At 43.7% G+C, this 16,323-nt stretch overlaps 1 protein-coding gene across 2 annotated transcripts in view; it reads left to right on the plus strand.

Moving 5' to 3' along the window:
- The window catches only part of PUF60 (poly(U) binding splicing factor 60), a 30,778-nt gene extending 16,689 nt beyond the window's left edge, over positions 1-14,089 (plus strand). Inside the window, exons 4-11 of one of the 2 annotated variants that reach the window (XM_059836044.1) lie at positions 171-221; positions 4,314-4,475; positions 4,945-5,037; positions 6,002-6,215; positions 6,605-6,795; positions 10,663-10,798; positions 11,284-11,519; positions 13,410-14,089. In XM_059836044.1, the coding sequence (XP_059692027.1) occupies positions 171-221; positions 4,314-4,475; positions 4,945-5,037; positions 6,002-6,215; positions 6,605-6,795; positions 10,663-10,798; positions 11,284-11,519; positions 13,410-13,709 (1,383 nt within the window). In that variant the 3' untranslated portion in view covers positions 13,710-14,089. The remainder of the gene's footprint in view (positions 1-170; positions 222-4,313; positions 4,476-4,944; positions 5,038-6,001; positions 6,216-6,604; positions 6,796-10,662; positions 10,799-11,283; positions 11,520-13,409) is intronic. The other variant, XM_059836045.1, reaches the window with a different exon arrangement.
- Positions 14,090-16,323: the final 2,234 nt, after the last annotated feature.

Below are 16,323 nucleotides of genomic sequence, written 5' to 3' on the forward strand. Positions count from 1 at the left end.
GAATCTGCAGGGTCCCAGCGCTGGACAGTCCTTGGGACCAGGCAGTGAGGGGCAAGGAAGGAGAGGCCTCTCTCGCAGGTTCCCTGTGCCGCCGCTCTGCTTGAGTTTTTACAAACAGCCGTAGTATGCTCAGCTCCAACAGACTGAACTCTGTCTTTACTGTCTTTCAGATGGCAGCAGTGACAATGGGCTTTGGAGATCCTCTCTCACCTTTACAATCGGTCAATAGACATATTCACTTCTTCTTGGGCACTTGTCTTAGTCAGGGCCTAGAGTGGGGAAGTATGTAGTGGTAATACAATGCTCTTAATTCAACCCAGCACAACCCTCCCACATACCCACCTGTTATGGACAAGCACAACAAGCAGAGGCAAAGTGTAAACTCCCCAGAGGAAGACCCTAGGCTGGGTGCAGTCTGCTGTGACACTGGCAGTCGGGGTCCTGGAGTCAGTTGGCAAAGAAAGCTTTAGATTTCGAACAGTTCTGAACACACCTGTGAAATTGTGGGAGCTGCATTTCTAGGGATGCTACAGTTCTGAGGTCCTGACCTAAAACTAACTGCCAAGGTAACTCACAAATGGGCAATTTCTTATGAAGCAAACTCACAGCACTGGAGACCTGGCAGCTAAGGTGCTGGGGAGGACTGGGGCACTATACGTTTGCAGAACATATTGTAGCCCAGATGTAAGACTGCTCTTACTATGCGTGTTTTAAGACTAGGTGAATATGGCATGTTTCAAGTAAAGTAAAAGCAGGATGGAATTAACAGAACTGCAGGACTATTCAGAGAACCTGTGCAGTCCTTTGTGGCATCTGATTAGAAATTCTAGCACTAAAGAGCTTAATTACCTGGGATTATCCATCCTCTCCTTTTTCCTAGACGTGTTAGACAATGACCGCTGCAGAAAGTGTCCTATAAGCTCCACTCTGCATGCAAACGTTCATTTGTAAATTAATTTCTAAATCTGCAAATATTTTTCCATCGTGCTGGAATATAATATTTCTACTTTGTGTAAAATGCAACCAGAGGCTTGTACTCCAAAATGAAAGATGCGCTAAAACTAAAATCACCTGTTTTCCTCCTTTAACACTGCCACAATAGGTAGTGTGTCAGCAGGGGAGCCAGAATAAATTTGGGGGGGTGGGAGGGGGTGAGTTTGGAATGGAATAGAAGCATACATCTCGATGTGAATTTGGCATAGCTAGTTTCTGAACCCTCATGCCCAAGAAACTTCTACAAATTACTGTAGATGCTTACTTGATAGTATAACTCCATCAATTTTGCTTAAAACATGTTTTGGCTCATTATTCACAGCTGGGCAACAAATGAAAAGCGTGTACTGATAATGTAACAGGAAATGTTTAATTTCTCAGTAGCCTCAAGGGCGTAGTATTGTGAATCCTTTTCCTAAGACATTCCTCCCTCTTTAGGAAGTCAGAGACTACTGCTGATGGGACAGAACCTAGAAGCAGGAGTCTGCTCCGAATCATTTGGCTGTGGTACAGTTCAGTGTAGTTAGGATACCCTGTCCTCAGCAAATGCTTTATCCCCAAGCCCATCAGGAATGTAGAAAATGCAAACAGACCTCTGTCCAACACTTTTTCCTGTTGACAAGATTCATCAGTTCCTACATGAAGGAAGTGCAGCCTGAACTTCCTATTGCGGTATCTTAGTGCCCGAGATTAAAGCTTCCTCTCTACTTAATCCTCCAAGTATTACAGCTCAAAATTTCCATGTCACTTCAGCAAGAGGAGCGCAATTTCCTGGCGTTGAAGCTAGTGATTATGTTTTTGCATCACCTCCTTTGTTTAAAGAAGTACTCCAAGATGATGTTTTGGCTTGTCCTTAAAATAACCTTCATAAGCACTTAACAGCAACATTACACAGATGCAATTATTAGCTGCTGCCTTTATGAAGGTTGCAGATACTTTGAACTCCATTTTATAGGTGGAGAAAGAGGGCCAGTGGCCAGTAAAATCTACTTAGTGTAGCTAGTGAAAACAATGAGTGTTCTGGTCATGAGTTTCTGACACTGTCATGTCCTTAGTTCCCAGGTGTACATTGCATCATTCCCCTAACTTGATGCTACCGATTCATGTTAGTGATCCACATATGCCTGTAGGCATCACGGTCCACCTCAGTTCTGCCTTTTGTAGGTCCAAATTTCTAATATGTTGCTGATGTAACAGAGTCTGCCTAACTCCACCCCACCTATTAGGACCTCTGCAGCAGGGTAAGATGTGGATTTCCTCCTGTAAAGGTTGCTGCCATGGGGGAGGACAAATGCCATTTTTCTTGCACCTGTTGCATTGATAGCTGAAAAGAAGGAATGTCCTCTTTGTATATGTAGACCCTTCAGAAGGCGAAAAAAATCCCTCTGCCTGGTGCAAGGCTGCAGTGTCTTGTCAAGAAGCACTCCTAGTAAAACACTGAATTTTTATCACAGTCTGTGGCACCACGGGTGAGGCACTTCACTCAGACACCTGGGGTTAGAATGGTGATGGCTCTGAACCCGTGAATGGACACACTACACAGTCTGAGGGGCTACTGTTCACTGGCTTTCCTGCACCAAAGCTGGGAATGAGTTGGAGAACCTGGGAGACAACACGTCAGCTGTCCTGCGTGTACACGTGCCATAGTCCTCCTAGTCACAGCATTGCAGAGTAAATTGAAAAACAGCTTATTTTTAACTGTGTGAAATACTTAAACCCAGTCAAGAGGCAAGCTTAATATCACTTCAGGAGCAGCAGTATGGGGTGAGAACCATTCCTGTTTATAGTATCCCCAGTGTATTGAATAATAGGAGTTGAACCTTTACAGTTTGTTTCCTCCTATGGTCAACGTCACTCACGTATGGGTACTATGAGGGGCAAGGATTTCAAGTACAGTTTGTGTCCGTGCTTCTGTGGCTATCACAGATAAAATGCTGTCCCCTCTGTTTTGCCATTGGAGTTGCAGCATCCCCAGACACGTCGGAGCTCATTGTGCTCGTGCTTGTTACAGCATTCTGGAAGTAGGCCTCTTGTAAAGGCCTTGATTAAAGACCCTCTTAAACAGTCTTGGTGGGGAAGAGGTGGTTGTTCAGAGCTCCCTGCTTTGGTGCCAAGCACTGTCGTGCTGGGAAGGGAGAGAGGCATCAAGCTTAATGCTGCATTTGCCTACTCTGCAACAGTCCGTAGCCCTTACTGCTTTACATTTGTTCCATCTGTTCCACGCAGAACAGGAAGAAGCCCTGTGCACATCTCCAACGTACTGTAATTCAGTCTTGCTCATCATAGGGAGCTGCCTCTACAGAGACCTAATTTCTGCCTTGGTCCCAAGACGTGCTGCTAGGATATGCTGGCCAAACCTGTGATTTTTATTTTTTTTTTGTAGGCAGCATCTTCCTAGAATAATGTTCATTAGTAGTAGCAATTCTAGAATTGCAATAAGGGTGAAAAATAATTGAAGGATAATGCTTTTTTGGATACCTGCTGTAAGAAATTTCTGGATTTGTCTTGCAAACAGGTTTTCAGGCATACTTAGGAGAAAATAGCACAGAGACCTTCTCTGCACCGAAACTGATAAGGGCGGAGTCTTTGGGGGCTGCACCACTATCTGAGCCAGTAACAACAGGCAGTGATAAGTACTAGCACCACACACTTAACTAAGAAGTTTCATTTAACCATTTAATTTTTTTTTGCTTTGCTTTTGAACTGTGCGGTGGAAGTGGTGCCTAGTACTGGATCTCGTACTGCCTGGGGCGGGGGAGCGGGGGGAGGAGGTGGTGTGTGATGCTTGAGGGAGTGGGGAGGAGGTACCCAATTCCAGATCCTTTGCTGCCTGGGAGGATGGGGTGGGGGGAGGGAGTGACTAGGTGGTGCCCGATATTGGATCTCTTGCTGCCCCTTGCGGGAGGGTATGGGAGGGATTGCTAATAGTGTCTAGAATTGAGACCTTTGCTGCCTGGAGGGGGAAACTGTCCTAGAATGAAGTTACTTCCTCCTCCTGCAAGTGTTGCTGGAGATGTGATCAGGCTGGGGAGGGTTAGACCTTATCAGTGGGGTTGGAGTTAAGGCTCCTGAGGTGGCAGACCCCATCAAAGATTTGACTGCCCCTGGGAGTGAGCTGTACTGCTTATCTGCTCCAGCAGTCTGGGCATTGAGCAGGAAAATACTTCTTTATTACTACGTGTGCCAGGCTGTGCTGCAGCCCAGTGAGGAGCTACCTGCTGTTGGGTCATAGCTCCTGGGAGGGAAGGAGGAAGGGAAAGAGGTCCTGACATCCATGACCACCCCCTGATCTAACCAGCCAGTTCTTCTTTCCAATACAGATGGCAGCTCAGAGGCAGCGCGCCCTGGCTATCATGTGTCGTGTGTATGTGGGCTCCATATACTATGAACTGGGAGAAGATACCATTCGTCAGGCCTTTGCCCCATTTGGACCTATAAAAAGCATTGATATGTCCTGGGACTCTGTTACGATGAAACACAAGGTTGGTTTAACAGCCCTTGAGTGATGTGTCTTTCTGCTCTCTAAGGCCGTCCTGAATATATCCAGGAGAAGAAGGAGCCTTTATCTTTGTAGAGAGCAGGCTGCTTTTAGCACTTTGAGATAAATGTTGGTAGCTGCCTGCTGTACTTAGCTTTGCAGGATTCTGTAGTGGGAACCAAATGTGCATGGGGGTGGTGTGCACGAAAGATGCCAAACAGCTAGCAATCCTGTATGCGGTGGCCTTTTGCTATTAGGCCTCCAAGTATGAGAGTCTCTGGAAGCAGATAGCCTTCTGTCAGTGCTTCTGCATGCAATTTTCTGCTTTAATAAAAAGCTTTTTTAACAAAGCATCTTCTCAGGCCATGATAGTAGCAATCTGGTACGTGGGAAGTCCTGGCTTCGTGGCTTGGCACTAGATTCAAGACAAGATACGACTGGTATGATTCAAAAAGCGTATCCTTCTCTTCTAGGGTTTTGCTTTTGTGGAATATGAAGTACCTGAAGCTGCTCAGCTGGCCTTGGAGCAGATGAATTCTGTCATGCTGGGGGGAAGAAATATAAAAGTGAGTAGCAGGCATGCTCTGGAAATTCTTAGCTCTCTTTACTGTGAATAATAGTTTTATGCCTAAAAATGCTTCCCACAACACTGTAATGTGGAAGATAACCTGAAGTCTGTTCCCTGATAGACCTTGATATTCAACCTGTTGAGTACATGGTGGTTCTGGGTCCCTTTCTCCCTGAGGAGAAATCCCCAGCATGCTAATAAAACCTAGAAACTTGTTCTGGTAAGCTAGCTCAGTTTTTTCTGTCCACTCGTAGAATGGAAGTCTCTTGAGGGCAAAACAAAGGTGATTCTTGATATTTTAATGCCTTTTTGTTGTACCTGTGTGAATGGTAGATAAGTAGCATTGGACTCTTGTTGTGCCTGTCAGCAGTGCGAGGGACTTCAAGTAGAGGTCCACCCTTGCCATACAAAAAGGAGGCACTCAGCACAAACAGAAAGGAACGAAGGATTCTAGCTGTGGCTTTTTAGGCAGTAAGAGGGGATCTTGCAAAGGTGAAACTTTGGGGATTGAAATTGGGGGGGAAACTAGCATTTTCTGCAAAGTGTTTTCTATCTTGCGTTTATATCTCTTGATACATTCTGCATATCTGCAGCGTCTGATTTCTAAGGGGGTTTTAGGAGCCTTCGAAAGAAGGATATAGAAGCATTGTGTTTTGCTTTCAGAATTGTTTTCATTTCCTGGAAGTTGGTTTTTGGCAGGTCAGGAAACATAAATGAGGAACATAGATGGTGGAGGAGAGAGCAGAGTCTGTCCAGGCTCTCAGTGCTTCTAGAATCCCCTGTAGTGCAGGTTGTATCCCAGAGCTGAGTCAACTGTTCCCTTTGCTAATTATGGCCTTATGAGGTGTTACTTGGTTTGAAAAGGCAGTCAGGTGGCTGAGTGCTTGTCTGCTGTAAGTCTTGGTGAGTCATGCTGCTGCTCTTCAGAATGCTTAATGGACTGTTTGCTGTGTTCTCTGCAGGTTGGGAGACCTAGTAATATAGGTCAGGCGCAACCAATTATAGACCAGCTAGCAGAAGAGGCACGGGCTTTCAACCGCATCTATGTGGCATCTGTTCATCAGGACCTTTCAGATGATGACATCAAGAGTGTGTTTGAGGCCTTTGGGAAGATTAAATCCTGCACGCTAGCCAGGGATCCCACGACAGGAAAACACAAAGGCTATGGTTTCATTGGTAAAATGGCTGTCTGGTATTTGTTGTGGGGTAGGGAAAGTTGTCAGGAGCATCCTCGCCTGTTTTTTTACTCTAGTGGAAGAATTGCATTAAGCAATGGGATAGAAATAAATTTGGAGCAGATCTGTGCCTGAACTTAGAAATATAATTAATAGACAGGTATTTTTACTCACTGTTATGTAGGTTGAGAGAACTTGCTATGCTGCCTGTTCTCAACAATGCTTGTGTGATCAGAGGGGTGAGATGAGTGAGCTAAGTGTGGAGGGTCTTCTCACTGGAACTCTAAGCAGTCGTCTTTTGCAAATACAAATCACAATTGTGTGATGAGAGAGTGGCTGAGTTTAGGAGTAAGAAGGATCATTTGTAAATATTCCTCTTTCTCACTGCAGAATATGAGAAAGCACAGTCTTCTCAAGATGCTGTTTCCTCTATGAACCTCTTTGACCTTGGGGGTCAGTATCTCCGAGTTGGTAAAGCTGTGACTCCTCCAATGCCTCTCCTGACACCTGCTACACCAGGAGGACTACCTCCAGCGGCAGCTGTCGCTGCAGCAGCTGCTACAGCAAAGATCACAGCACAGGTAAGGCATAGGCTGGTATGACTCAGCCAAGTGGATGGTTGTTGTGACCCTGCTAGAAACAAGCATGCAAACTGTTCCAGCCAGCTGTATTCACTAGTTTGAATAAAAGCCCTTGTCCTAGATCACACTGTGTTCACAAGCCAAAGCTTGCCCTTGACACCTGTGAGGATTTGATACACCAGCATTTTGGAATGGGGTCTGGCACAGCTGATCAGAATTTAAAGAAATGGTGGGAGAAGATTGGAAGGGATTCCTTGCCTGGATAGGCAAACAAATGATTAGGGAAATGTTTATAATAGAGGCTAAAAGCATGCATGAAAGTACGTGAGAGGGGGCAGACTAATGAGGGTGGTAATAGTCACATGAGCAACAAACACTCTCTGTTGTTGAAAAGACTCTGCCTGTGTAGTAAGGTGGAAGATGACTAATGGCTTTAGGCTGTCCAGAAACAAGGAAGTGCAGTGATGGGGCAGAACTGCATGTTGATGCAGGAGTCTAGGGGTTCTCAAATTTAGTTTTCTTGAAGTAACAGAAGCTCCTGGCTATGACCAGTAGGCACTGACAGAGGAGGATTGCCTTTCAAAGCAAACCCCCATATTTGTGTCCATCGTCCTTGCCTTGGGCAGCAGAATCTCCCCCTGCGTCGCCATAGCCCATGAAAGAAATAAGTTCCGGCACTGTTGGGTTCTTGGATTCTGTCAAGCAAAAAAATTGCTGAGGTGTGCAGCCTGTATGTGCTCCTAATCAGCTGACTGGACTTAATTTTGTAAACGGCTCTTTTTTGTTGAAAATGTTTCTCTGAATCACAGGGTAAAGGCAGAATTGGGGGGAGCTGCCTTTAATGTGAAACTCTCAGGTGGTTTGCGTGTCCCCAGTAAAAAGTCCACAAGTCTGGGAACCTCTGCAGTCAACTAAGGAAGGAAGTTGAGGCATGGCTAGGAGAATTATATTTGGATCAAAATCACTTTGGGAAAGAACTGCTAACTCTTCTCCTAAGTGGAATGGTAGAGATCTGTTACAGACATGGATAAATCTTACTGTTTCTTTCTGCAAAATACTGCGGGATTTGTTACTGTGAGAAAAATGTAAAATTCCATATATAGAAAAAAGGTTCTGAAAGACCTCAGAGATACTCAGCAGTCTTGTTGCCTTTACTTAGACATGGTACAGATACAGGTAACCTGTCTGATTTGCCATGTGGGTAGTTGTAGATGACTAGGGAAAAGAGTAAGAACAGTTACAGAAGGCAATATCTCTTAACTATGCTCCTAGCATAGTTCTTGTATGGAACAGCTTATTTTAAATGAGAACATATGCACTCATGGTCTGTAAGGGCTTTAATTTCACAATTTTTTTAAACACAAGCTAATCGGTAAACTCAGCGGAGCTAAAGAAATCATGGACATGAGAGAGAAACTTAAGAGATATAACTTTGGATCTGCAATCAGAACTGCAATTTTAGTCTGGAATCAGCATGCCAGCCAAGGAAGGAGGAAGTGTCTCCACACTTAAATGAAACTATGAAGAGAGAGAGGCATTGAGTAGCAAAGATGGTTAATGGCTTGACAATGACAGTAAAAAAGTCAATCTTGCAAAAGAAGTTAAGGAATTAAAGTTATTAGGAAAAGTTTCTTTAGCCATTTAAGTAAAAAGTGGGGTCAGCTAATGACCAGTGTAGTAAAAAATTATGATGGTATTGTTACAGCACTGAATGCTTACATAAGTATTTTTCCCCTTCATGAGAAGCGTAAGGCAGACTGGCTAATGATGCACATGGGATTACTGCATCCTAGGTGCGTGTAAAGCTTGGAGTTTGTTATGTGCAGATGTATGCTTAATAGTTTTGGGGGTGTTTTTGTAGTAAGTCTGTCATGTCAGGGCTATTGCTGTATGGCTGAAGAATAGCAAATACAATACTTGGATTTAAGGTAGCATGGAAAACTGGAATCTGCAGACTTTGTTCTCATCCCAGTGGTAGGGAAAGATTGAAAACACGCTTTAGAGGAAGGACAAAATTTTCGAAAGAAACATATGCAAAATGTTTGCGTGTTTTAGGGAAACAACCCTGCTAGATGAACATAACTTTCTTTGATAAGACTACTGTTATACTTCGTTAGGAAAAAAAAATTAAAGCATATCCTATCAACAATTCAGGAGTTGGTGGAGACCCCTATGAGAAGCTGTTAAAGACCAACACTATTACAATGAATTTTGAGATGCATAGGCAAGTGAGAAAAAGAGATGGAAATGAGCTGTGCTGGAAATTGCTGACCCTTCACTCTGCTGGTGAAATTACTTACAGATAGGTCTTGCTTCATCTCCAGTAAAAATACTAGTGGCCTTATTCTAGGCATTAGGAGAAGAGTACTAATGGAATTAGTTGGCAACACAGAGATGAGATGCATTATTAATGTAGAGGAGAATTGGAATATCGCAGCAGATTGGAGTAGGAAACACATGCAGCATTTAGTAGTGGAGTACAAGATACTGCATTTAAGGAACAAAACCTTATAATTTTTTTCTCCATGGTGTCAGGGCTTATAGGAGCCCCATGAAAACAAGGAGGAGAAGGATCTGGGTAACTAAATAATGAGTATAATAGCCTGGAAAGCAACAATAACAAAAAAAATTGGGATCCTGCGGTATATTTTAGGCACATTATTTTCAGTAGTTTTATAGAAGTCTTTTGTCATTTAACTAGGTGTTCATCTCAAATGTTGTTTGAACTCTAGTCATCTGGAGTCAGGATGTTATTTTGAGTTATAGGAGGTGTAGAGAAGTACTGCAATTATTGGGAGAACTGGAAAACCTGATATGCAGGAAGAAACTAGAAAAGTTTGACTTGGTATAATTGTAGAAAAATGCTGAAAGGTGCATCAGATTTTTGCTCAAGTACAGTCTGTATGGAGGCAAGTAGGTAGTGGGATGGGAGAAGAGGTGCAGACAATATGGACGAAAGGAAGTGGTTATAAAATGTTTCAATGATCAAGGCTGGGAGTTTGAAGAAAGTTTCCAGTTGTCGAAAGTGGTAAAGTTCAGTAGGGTCTTACCATTAAAAACTGTGGTGGCAAAAGTTAGTTATGATTGTCTCATTGAGAAATTTACTAATGTGATAATTGTTTCCAGTTGCTATGATCACGAAGGCCACTTTCAGTGCTGTGTTGCTGTCTGCATCTAAAGGATGAAGACTAGAGAGAGAAGATTTTTGGTTTAAACTGATCTAAAAGCATGCAGCTTTTGAAAATAGCAGTATTATGCTCTCCCTTGCCCTGTCCCTTGTGCTTGGAGTAGTGTTTTTGATTACAGTGTTCCTTGAATCAGACAAGAATTAACATTCCAGCAGATCACTTAGGAAAAACTTAAGCTGTAAGAGTTCCCTCATCTTGTTTGTCACACCGCCCCAGAGCCATGTTTCTGTCACTAGAGGGGCTGGGATGTGAGCTCCTATCAATCTTTTTAAATGGATCACATTCCTTAGCATCAGTAAAAAGCTTTATTTGTATAGAAGGTGGAAACCAGTAGAGGGTCCTCTTGCTCTGGAATTGCCTGCATCTTTCAAACCATATATTGAATCCCTTGGTGTCATTCATTCAGTAACCAACCTAGCAGCTTGAGAGGATGGGTGAAATTTGAGTTGCAAGAGAACGTTTTTCTTGCAAGGCTTGGTGTCTTGCAGTTTCTACGTTTCTCTGGTGGGCTGCGTGGCATACTTTTTTTTTTTCTTTTGCAGTAGTACTGGAGAGCTGTCATCCTCATAATCTATATATCTGGTGTGAAAAAAGCGGAGCCTCAGGTGAAGGCACCCATAGTGTGACTTCCTGATGCAGAATTAATGCTGCTATTTTTTTTTTCTTTTTTGTCTCGCAGGAAGCAGTGGCAGGAGCTGCAGTTCTTGGTACTTTGGCAACCCCTGGGCTGGTATCTCCAGCACTGACTCTGGCCCAGCCGTTAGGGGCATTGCCACAGGCTGTAATGGCAGCACAAGCACCGGGAGTCATTACAGGTATGTTTACTCTTCATTTTGTCACTTGTGTACCTGTTACAAAGCATGGTTCTCTATAGGTAGGGTCACAACTAAGGAGAATTTGAAACTGAAATCCTCCTCCCTGCCCTGCTTTGTCAAGAACTTTTTTTATTTATTTATTTGTGCAGCAGAGCAGGAATTTATTTTGATATATAATAGATACGACAGGGACATGAACTTGACAGCAGGAATGCATGGCACTCTGAGTGAAAATCTGGATAATTGTTACTCCATGCAAAATTCTGCACTCTATCTCCCTTCTGGGCAAGTATATGATGCATGTATTGAGTGCTTATGTCCTGTATGCTGACTAAGTTGCTGCTTATGTCTTCCTGGTCGTTGTGGGTGCAGAGCAAATAAAACCATCTAGATTCTGTGATCCTCTTTATCACTGGCTGGTGTGTACCCAAATGTTGCAGGACATCAGTTCTTTTCTTTATGCTACAGAGTTTGTACTCTTACAGGTGTAACCCCTGCCCGACCTCCCATTCCTGTCACTATTCCACAAGTGGGAGTTGTGAATCCTATCCTGGCTAGTCCCCCAGCATTGGGCCTGATGGAGGTCAAAAAAGAGAAGGAAGAAGAGGAGGTATTCCAGGAGTCAGAGAGGCCAGAGATGCTCAGTGAGCAGGAACATATGAGCATATCTGGCAGCAGTGCCCGTCATATGGTGATGCAGAAATTGCTTCGTAAACAGGAGGTGAGTGCAGTGTGGCTGCCCTGAGCTGTTTCTAGTTGTCAGCAAAATGAGACTACTAGCCTTGGATCTGTTTTAACATGGTATAGCTATGCAATTTTGTATGTGGTACAGGCTTCCTGCTGCACACATTGTAGGTACTCCACAGAGCTCATGTGGGGCTACAAAGGCTACCCTCTTGTGGGCTGCTTGTGATGGTTCTTATTCTGCCTTTAGGATCTTCATGGAGTTCTTCTGAGGGTTCAGACCAGTCATTAGGCTTGGCTTGGCTAGGAGGTGTCTGAGTTTAAACTCTCTGTTAGCATCATTAAAGCAAACCATGATGGCCTTTTGGCTTATAATTAATGAAGTGAGACTGGCACGTGGTCAGGGGCAATCTATTCGAAACTACTGAGTCCACCTTTTCCCCCCAACCTTTTACTGTAGGATGAAACTCTGAGGTGTTTATAAAACACACGGAAGCTACAATGAGAAAGAGGACAAGAATGAATGATAGAAAAAGTCAGAATATTAAACAGAACAATAGTTTCATAGATTTGGGGGGGGGGGGGGTGTCTTGGAAGGGGCTGTATTGATAAACTCATCAGGCTTCTTGTTTGGGCATGACCAGAGGTTTGTTCCTGTGCGTGATTGAGTTTCCTACCTGACTCACAGATTTCCTGAGCTTTGACACTGAATCAACAATGTTGCTTCTCTGTTTGCTAAATAGGGCTAATGCTGACATGCATTTCATAAGGCAGAACACAAATGAGTTGGCTAGTGAGTGTTCTTCTTTACTTTCAAAGGGTACATACTTTTAAATACACCTTTGAGCTTCTGACTTAGCAGCCAGTTTTCCTCTGTCACAAGTACCTTTCCCAAAGAATCCAATTCATTTGGCATACTTGCTTGAAAAAAGTTTAGCAGTGTCAAAAGAGTCTTAAACTACACCATTCTCAAAGCTGCTTAGTATTCTCAATCTGTAAGTACCCTTCCATTTTTGCTGTTCTTTTAGTAGGCCCTTAAAGGCAGTTATACAGACATGTGAATAAGAATTGGAACAAGTATTTTAAAGTTATACTGAGCCTGAAATGCTGTGTCTGCTAGCCTGTGATGTTGGGCGGGGCCAAAGCTGGGAGAAAGGGATGTTGGAGAGCTGGGTGTAATGCACAAAAACAGAGCCTGCCCGGAGAGGTTGTGGAGCCTCCAAACTTGGAGGCATTCAGAAGTCATCTGGATGTGGTCCTGGGCAACTCTAGGTGGCCCTGCTTCAGCAGGGGAGCTTGGACCAGGTGACCTCCAGAGGTGCCTTCCCACCTCAACCATTCTGTGATACAGAGAGGTGCTCAGTCACAAAAGGGCTTGGTGGGGGGAATGCATTATGAGAGGTATGTTGCAGGCACTCCGACAGACTCATATGTCATTATCCCCTGTAATGAAAGTACCTGGTCAACCATCAGTTGTCAGAGGTATAGAAGACCTGGTTAATCCTTCTACTTTATTTAGAAATGAGGAAAAATTTTCAAAAAAATACATGATGGTGGTGTTGAAGATAAGAAAGCAAAAAATAACTGGATAGGAACAGCACAAGGAAAATTATGGAGGCCTCCAGGTCACTTGTACTTCAAAGATGTGTCTAAGAAAAGCCCAAGAGATGGCACACAGCTTTCCTGACTGAGGCCAGCCACAGGACAGCTGTCAGTGAATGAGGTTTGTTCATACTTCTGACGCCTGGGAAGAAAATTCACTAATTTATCCATGGGAACTTGGGACATTACAGCCTATTCCACGAAACCAGTAATGACATAGCACTGGAGTATCTGGTGGTGCTCAGGCATGCAGCATAATCTGATGTGGCTTTGCAAATTTAATCTTAGGTGTATTAATTCATTTGTCTTGTCCTTCTTTCTGCAGTCCACTGTGATGGTGCTTCGTAACATGGTGGATCCAAAGGACATTGATGATGACCTAGAAGGAGAAGTGACAGAAGAGTGTGGCAAATTTGGGGCTGTAAACAGGGTCATCATTTACCAGGAGAAGCAAGGAGAAGAGGAAGATGCTGAGATCATTGTCAAGATCTTTGTGGAGTTCTCCATGGCATCAGAGACTCACAAGGCCATTCAGGCTCTGAATGGGCGCTGGTTTGCAGGAAGAAAGGTGGTAGCAGAAGTGTATGACCAGGAGAGATTTGATAACAGTGACCTGTCAGCATGAACTCTACTTGAAAGACTTTGCCCCTGCCCCCTCTGCCTGTCTGGGTTTTTTTTAACCATGTGTAAAGAACGCTCCAGAGTGGGCACAGATCTCTGTGATGTACTTGTAGTTTGGATAAAAGCGCAAAGAAAGCTAGTGTGCATCTCTGTGTGTGTGTTAAAGGGACTGACACCTCGTCAGCTGAGTCTGGCATGGGTCTGGCCTCATCCACCTAGAAGAGCGGGGCCAGAGCCTGAAGAGGTGTAGCTACCTGTGTTCCTGCCTTACGCTGTGGTCACTTCAGAAACATGTCAAGATCCCACTGCACTGTTTAGGGGCTGGAATAGCAGTTTTCTTCAGAGATGGGCCATAAATGGTTGGAATGGAGGACAGAGTCTTTTCATAAAGTATTTCAGCAGCACCCTTGAGTGCTGCTGTATTAACAACAAGGAGGGTAGCTTGGGTGTTGTTGGGAGGGAGTTTTCTGCTGAGGACCTTAGACTCAGGAGCCCAAGCACGAATCAGAGCCCAGAATTGAACCAGCTGGGCCTTTTAGGAGTGTTCACAACATGTTTGTTCTGATACTGTAGTTTGGACCTCACAGTTTTATTGATGGGTCAGAGTTACCCTTACTGACTCTTTCTTAATGTGCCAAAATATGAATAGCAAGTCAGGCTGCAGGCATTGCAGCTGAGTTGGGAGTGAGAGTAGTGTTGATTTGCAGCACCTGAAGTGCATTTATGAAATAAACATCTAGCCCTTGTACTTTAGACAGTGATACGGAACACATGCCTTGCCTGAAAGGAAAGTTTGGGTTGGTTTTTTTGTTGAGGACTCAAAGCTTAAATGCATTTATTTTAGTAATCATTCTGTCTAGCTAATGAGTAGGAACAGAATTAGCTCAGTTAATTATTTTAAAAATTCTAAGTATGTAAGGGGCTACTATACTGCTTGTTATGCATAACTGGTACGCAGCACAGATCTGAAGAAAATAATCGGTTTAGTTTAGAAATTCAAATAAAGGAAGAATGATCTCAAAGGAACCTCAGCAGGGAATTCTGGATTGAGCCTGCAGCTGTGGGTTGCTTCTAAGCTTGGAGATGTTTTAAAAATTAAATTTTTGTATTTTGTTTCAAACAGTCAAAAGAACCCTTCTTCTGTTGTAGGTTAGAAATTTGTATTTGCAGTTTAACTTTATGATTAATCTATGTTTACTTCTTTTTGTACTAATATTGCCTCTTAGCTTAAATAACTTTTCTTCTACCCTGTTTTTATACCCATTCCAAGTTAATAGCAAGCCTGTCATTTTTAACTTGTTTTGGTAGCTGAAGTCTCTTGGGATCAGCTTGCTCTTTCCCTGGCCATCTACCCTAGCCAGCCCTTCTTTGCATTTGTTAGCTTGAATTTCCTTTTCTTTAAAGTAGTTGATTAGACCTGCTGAATATATTGTATAGTGGCATTTGTCCTTTCTTATCTGTGCTGGAAATGCATCATCCTGTGCCACCTGTGATCCCATGGACCTCTCACAGCCACAGCATACTTGTAGCTCACAGTTGCCCCAGTTTCGCAATGTAGCCCGGCTTCTTTGCTGCTTTTGTTTGTGATGCAGGAGAAAATACACTATTTTTAATTGTTCCAGGGTTTTATTATTCCTACTAAAGAAAACACCTCTCCCATGACTTACAGTTGGTCTGTCTAGCTTCCATTTTCTGCTATTTGCTCCTGTTCTGTTAGCTGGATTTAGGAGTATAAAGACTGCACTGGAAGTTTCCTTGTGGTGTTGATGGTTTAAAAAAACAAAGTTGATAAAAGTTGATGCAAGGGGAGAGCATAAAGAATGACAGCTTAAGTGTTAATCAACAAGTTTTTGTGCATGATCAATCTTACCTGGCTGGCAAGATGATGTTTTACAAAAGTAACTTCATAAATGTCTTGACAAGTCAAATGTCTGACAAAAGATCATCTATCTTGACTTCTGTGTGGCCTTTGACACAGTCCTCTGCAACATCCTTGGAATTAAATTGGAGAGATATGGGTTTGGTGGATGAACTGTTAGATGGATAAGGAATTGGCTAAATGGGTAAGGAATGGGCTGGATGGCCGCATCCAAAGAGTTGCAGTCAACAGCTCCATGTCAAAATGGAGATCAGTAATGAGTGGTGTCCCTCAGAGGTCCATACTGGGACTGATACTGTACAGTATTTTTATTAATGACATAGAGAGTGGGGCTGAGTGCACCCTCAGCAACTTTGCGGATCACACCAAGCTGAGTGATGCAGTTGATATACTGGAGGAACGGGATGCCATCCAGAGGGACCTTGACAGGCTTGAGGAGTGGGCCAGTGTGAAGCTCATGAAGTTCAACAAGGCCAAGCGCAAGGTCCTACACCTGGGTCGGGACAATCCCCAGAATCAGTACAGACTGGGGAATGAATGGATTGAGAGCAGCTCTGTGGAGAAGGACTTGAGGATACTGATGGATAAAAAACGGGACATGAGCTGGCAATGAGTACTTGCAGCCCACAAAGCCAAGCGTATCCTGGGCTGCATCCAAAGCAGCGTGGCCAGCAGGTCGAGGGAGGTGATTCTTCCTCTCTACTCTGCTCTGGTGAGACCCAGCTGGAGCACTGCGTCC

The sequence above is a fragment of the Gavia stellata genome, chromosome 3 (assembly GCF_030936135.1).
Source record: "Gavia stellata isolate bGavSte3 chromosome 3, bGavSte3.hap2, whole genome shotgun sequence".
Taxonomy (NCBI): Eukaryota; Metazoa; Chordata; class Aves; order Gaviiformes; family Gaviidae; genus Gavia; species Gavia stellata.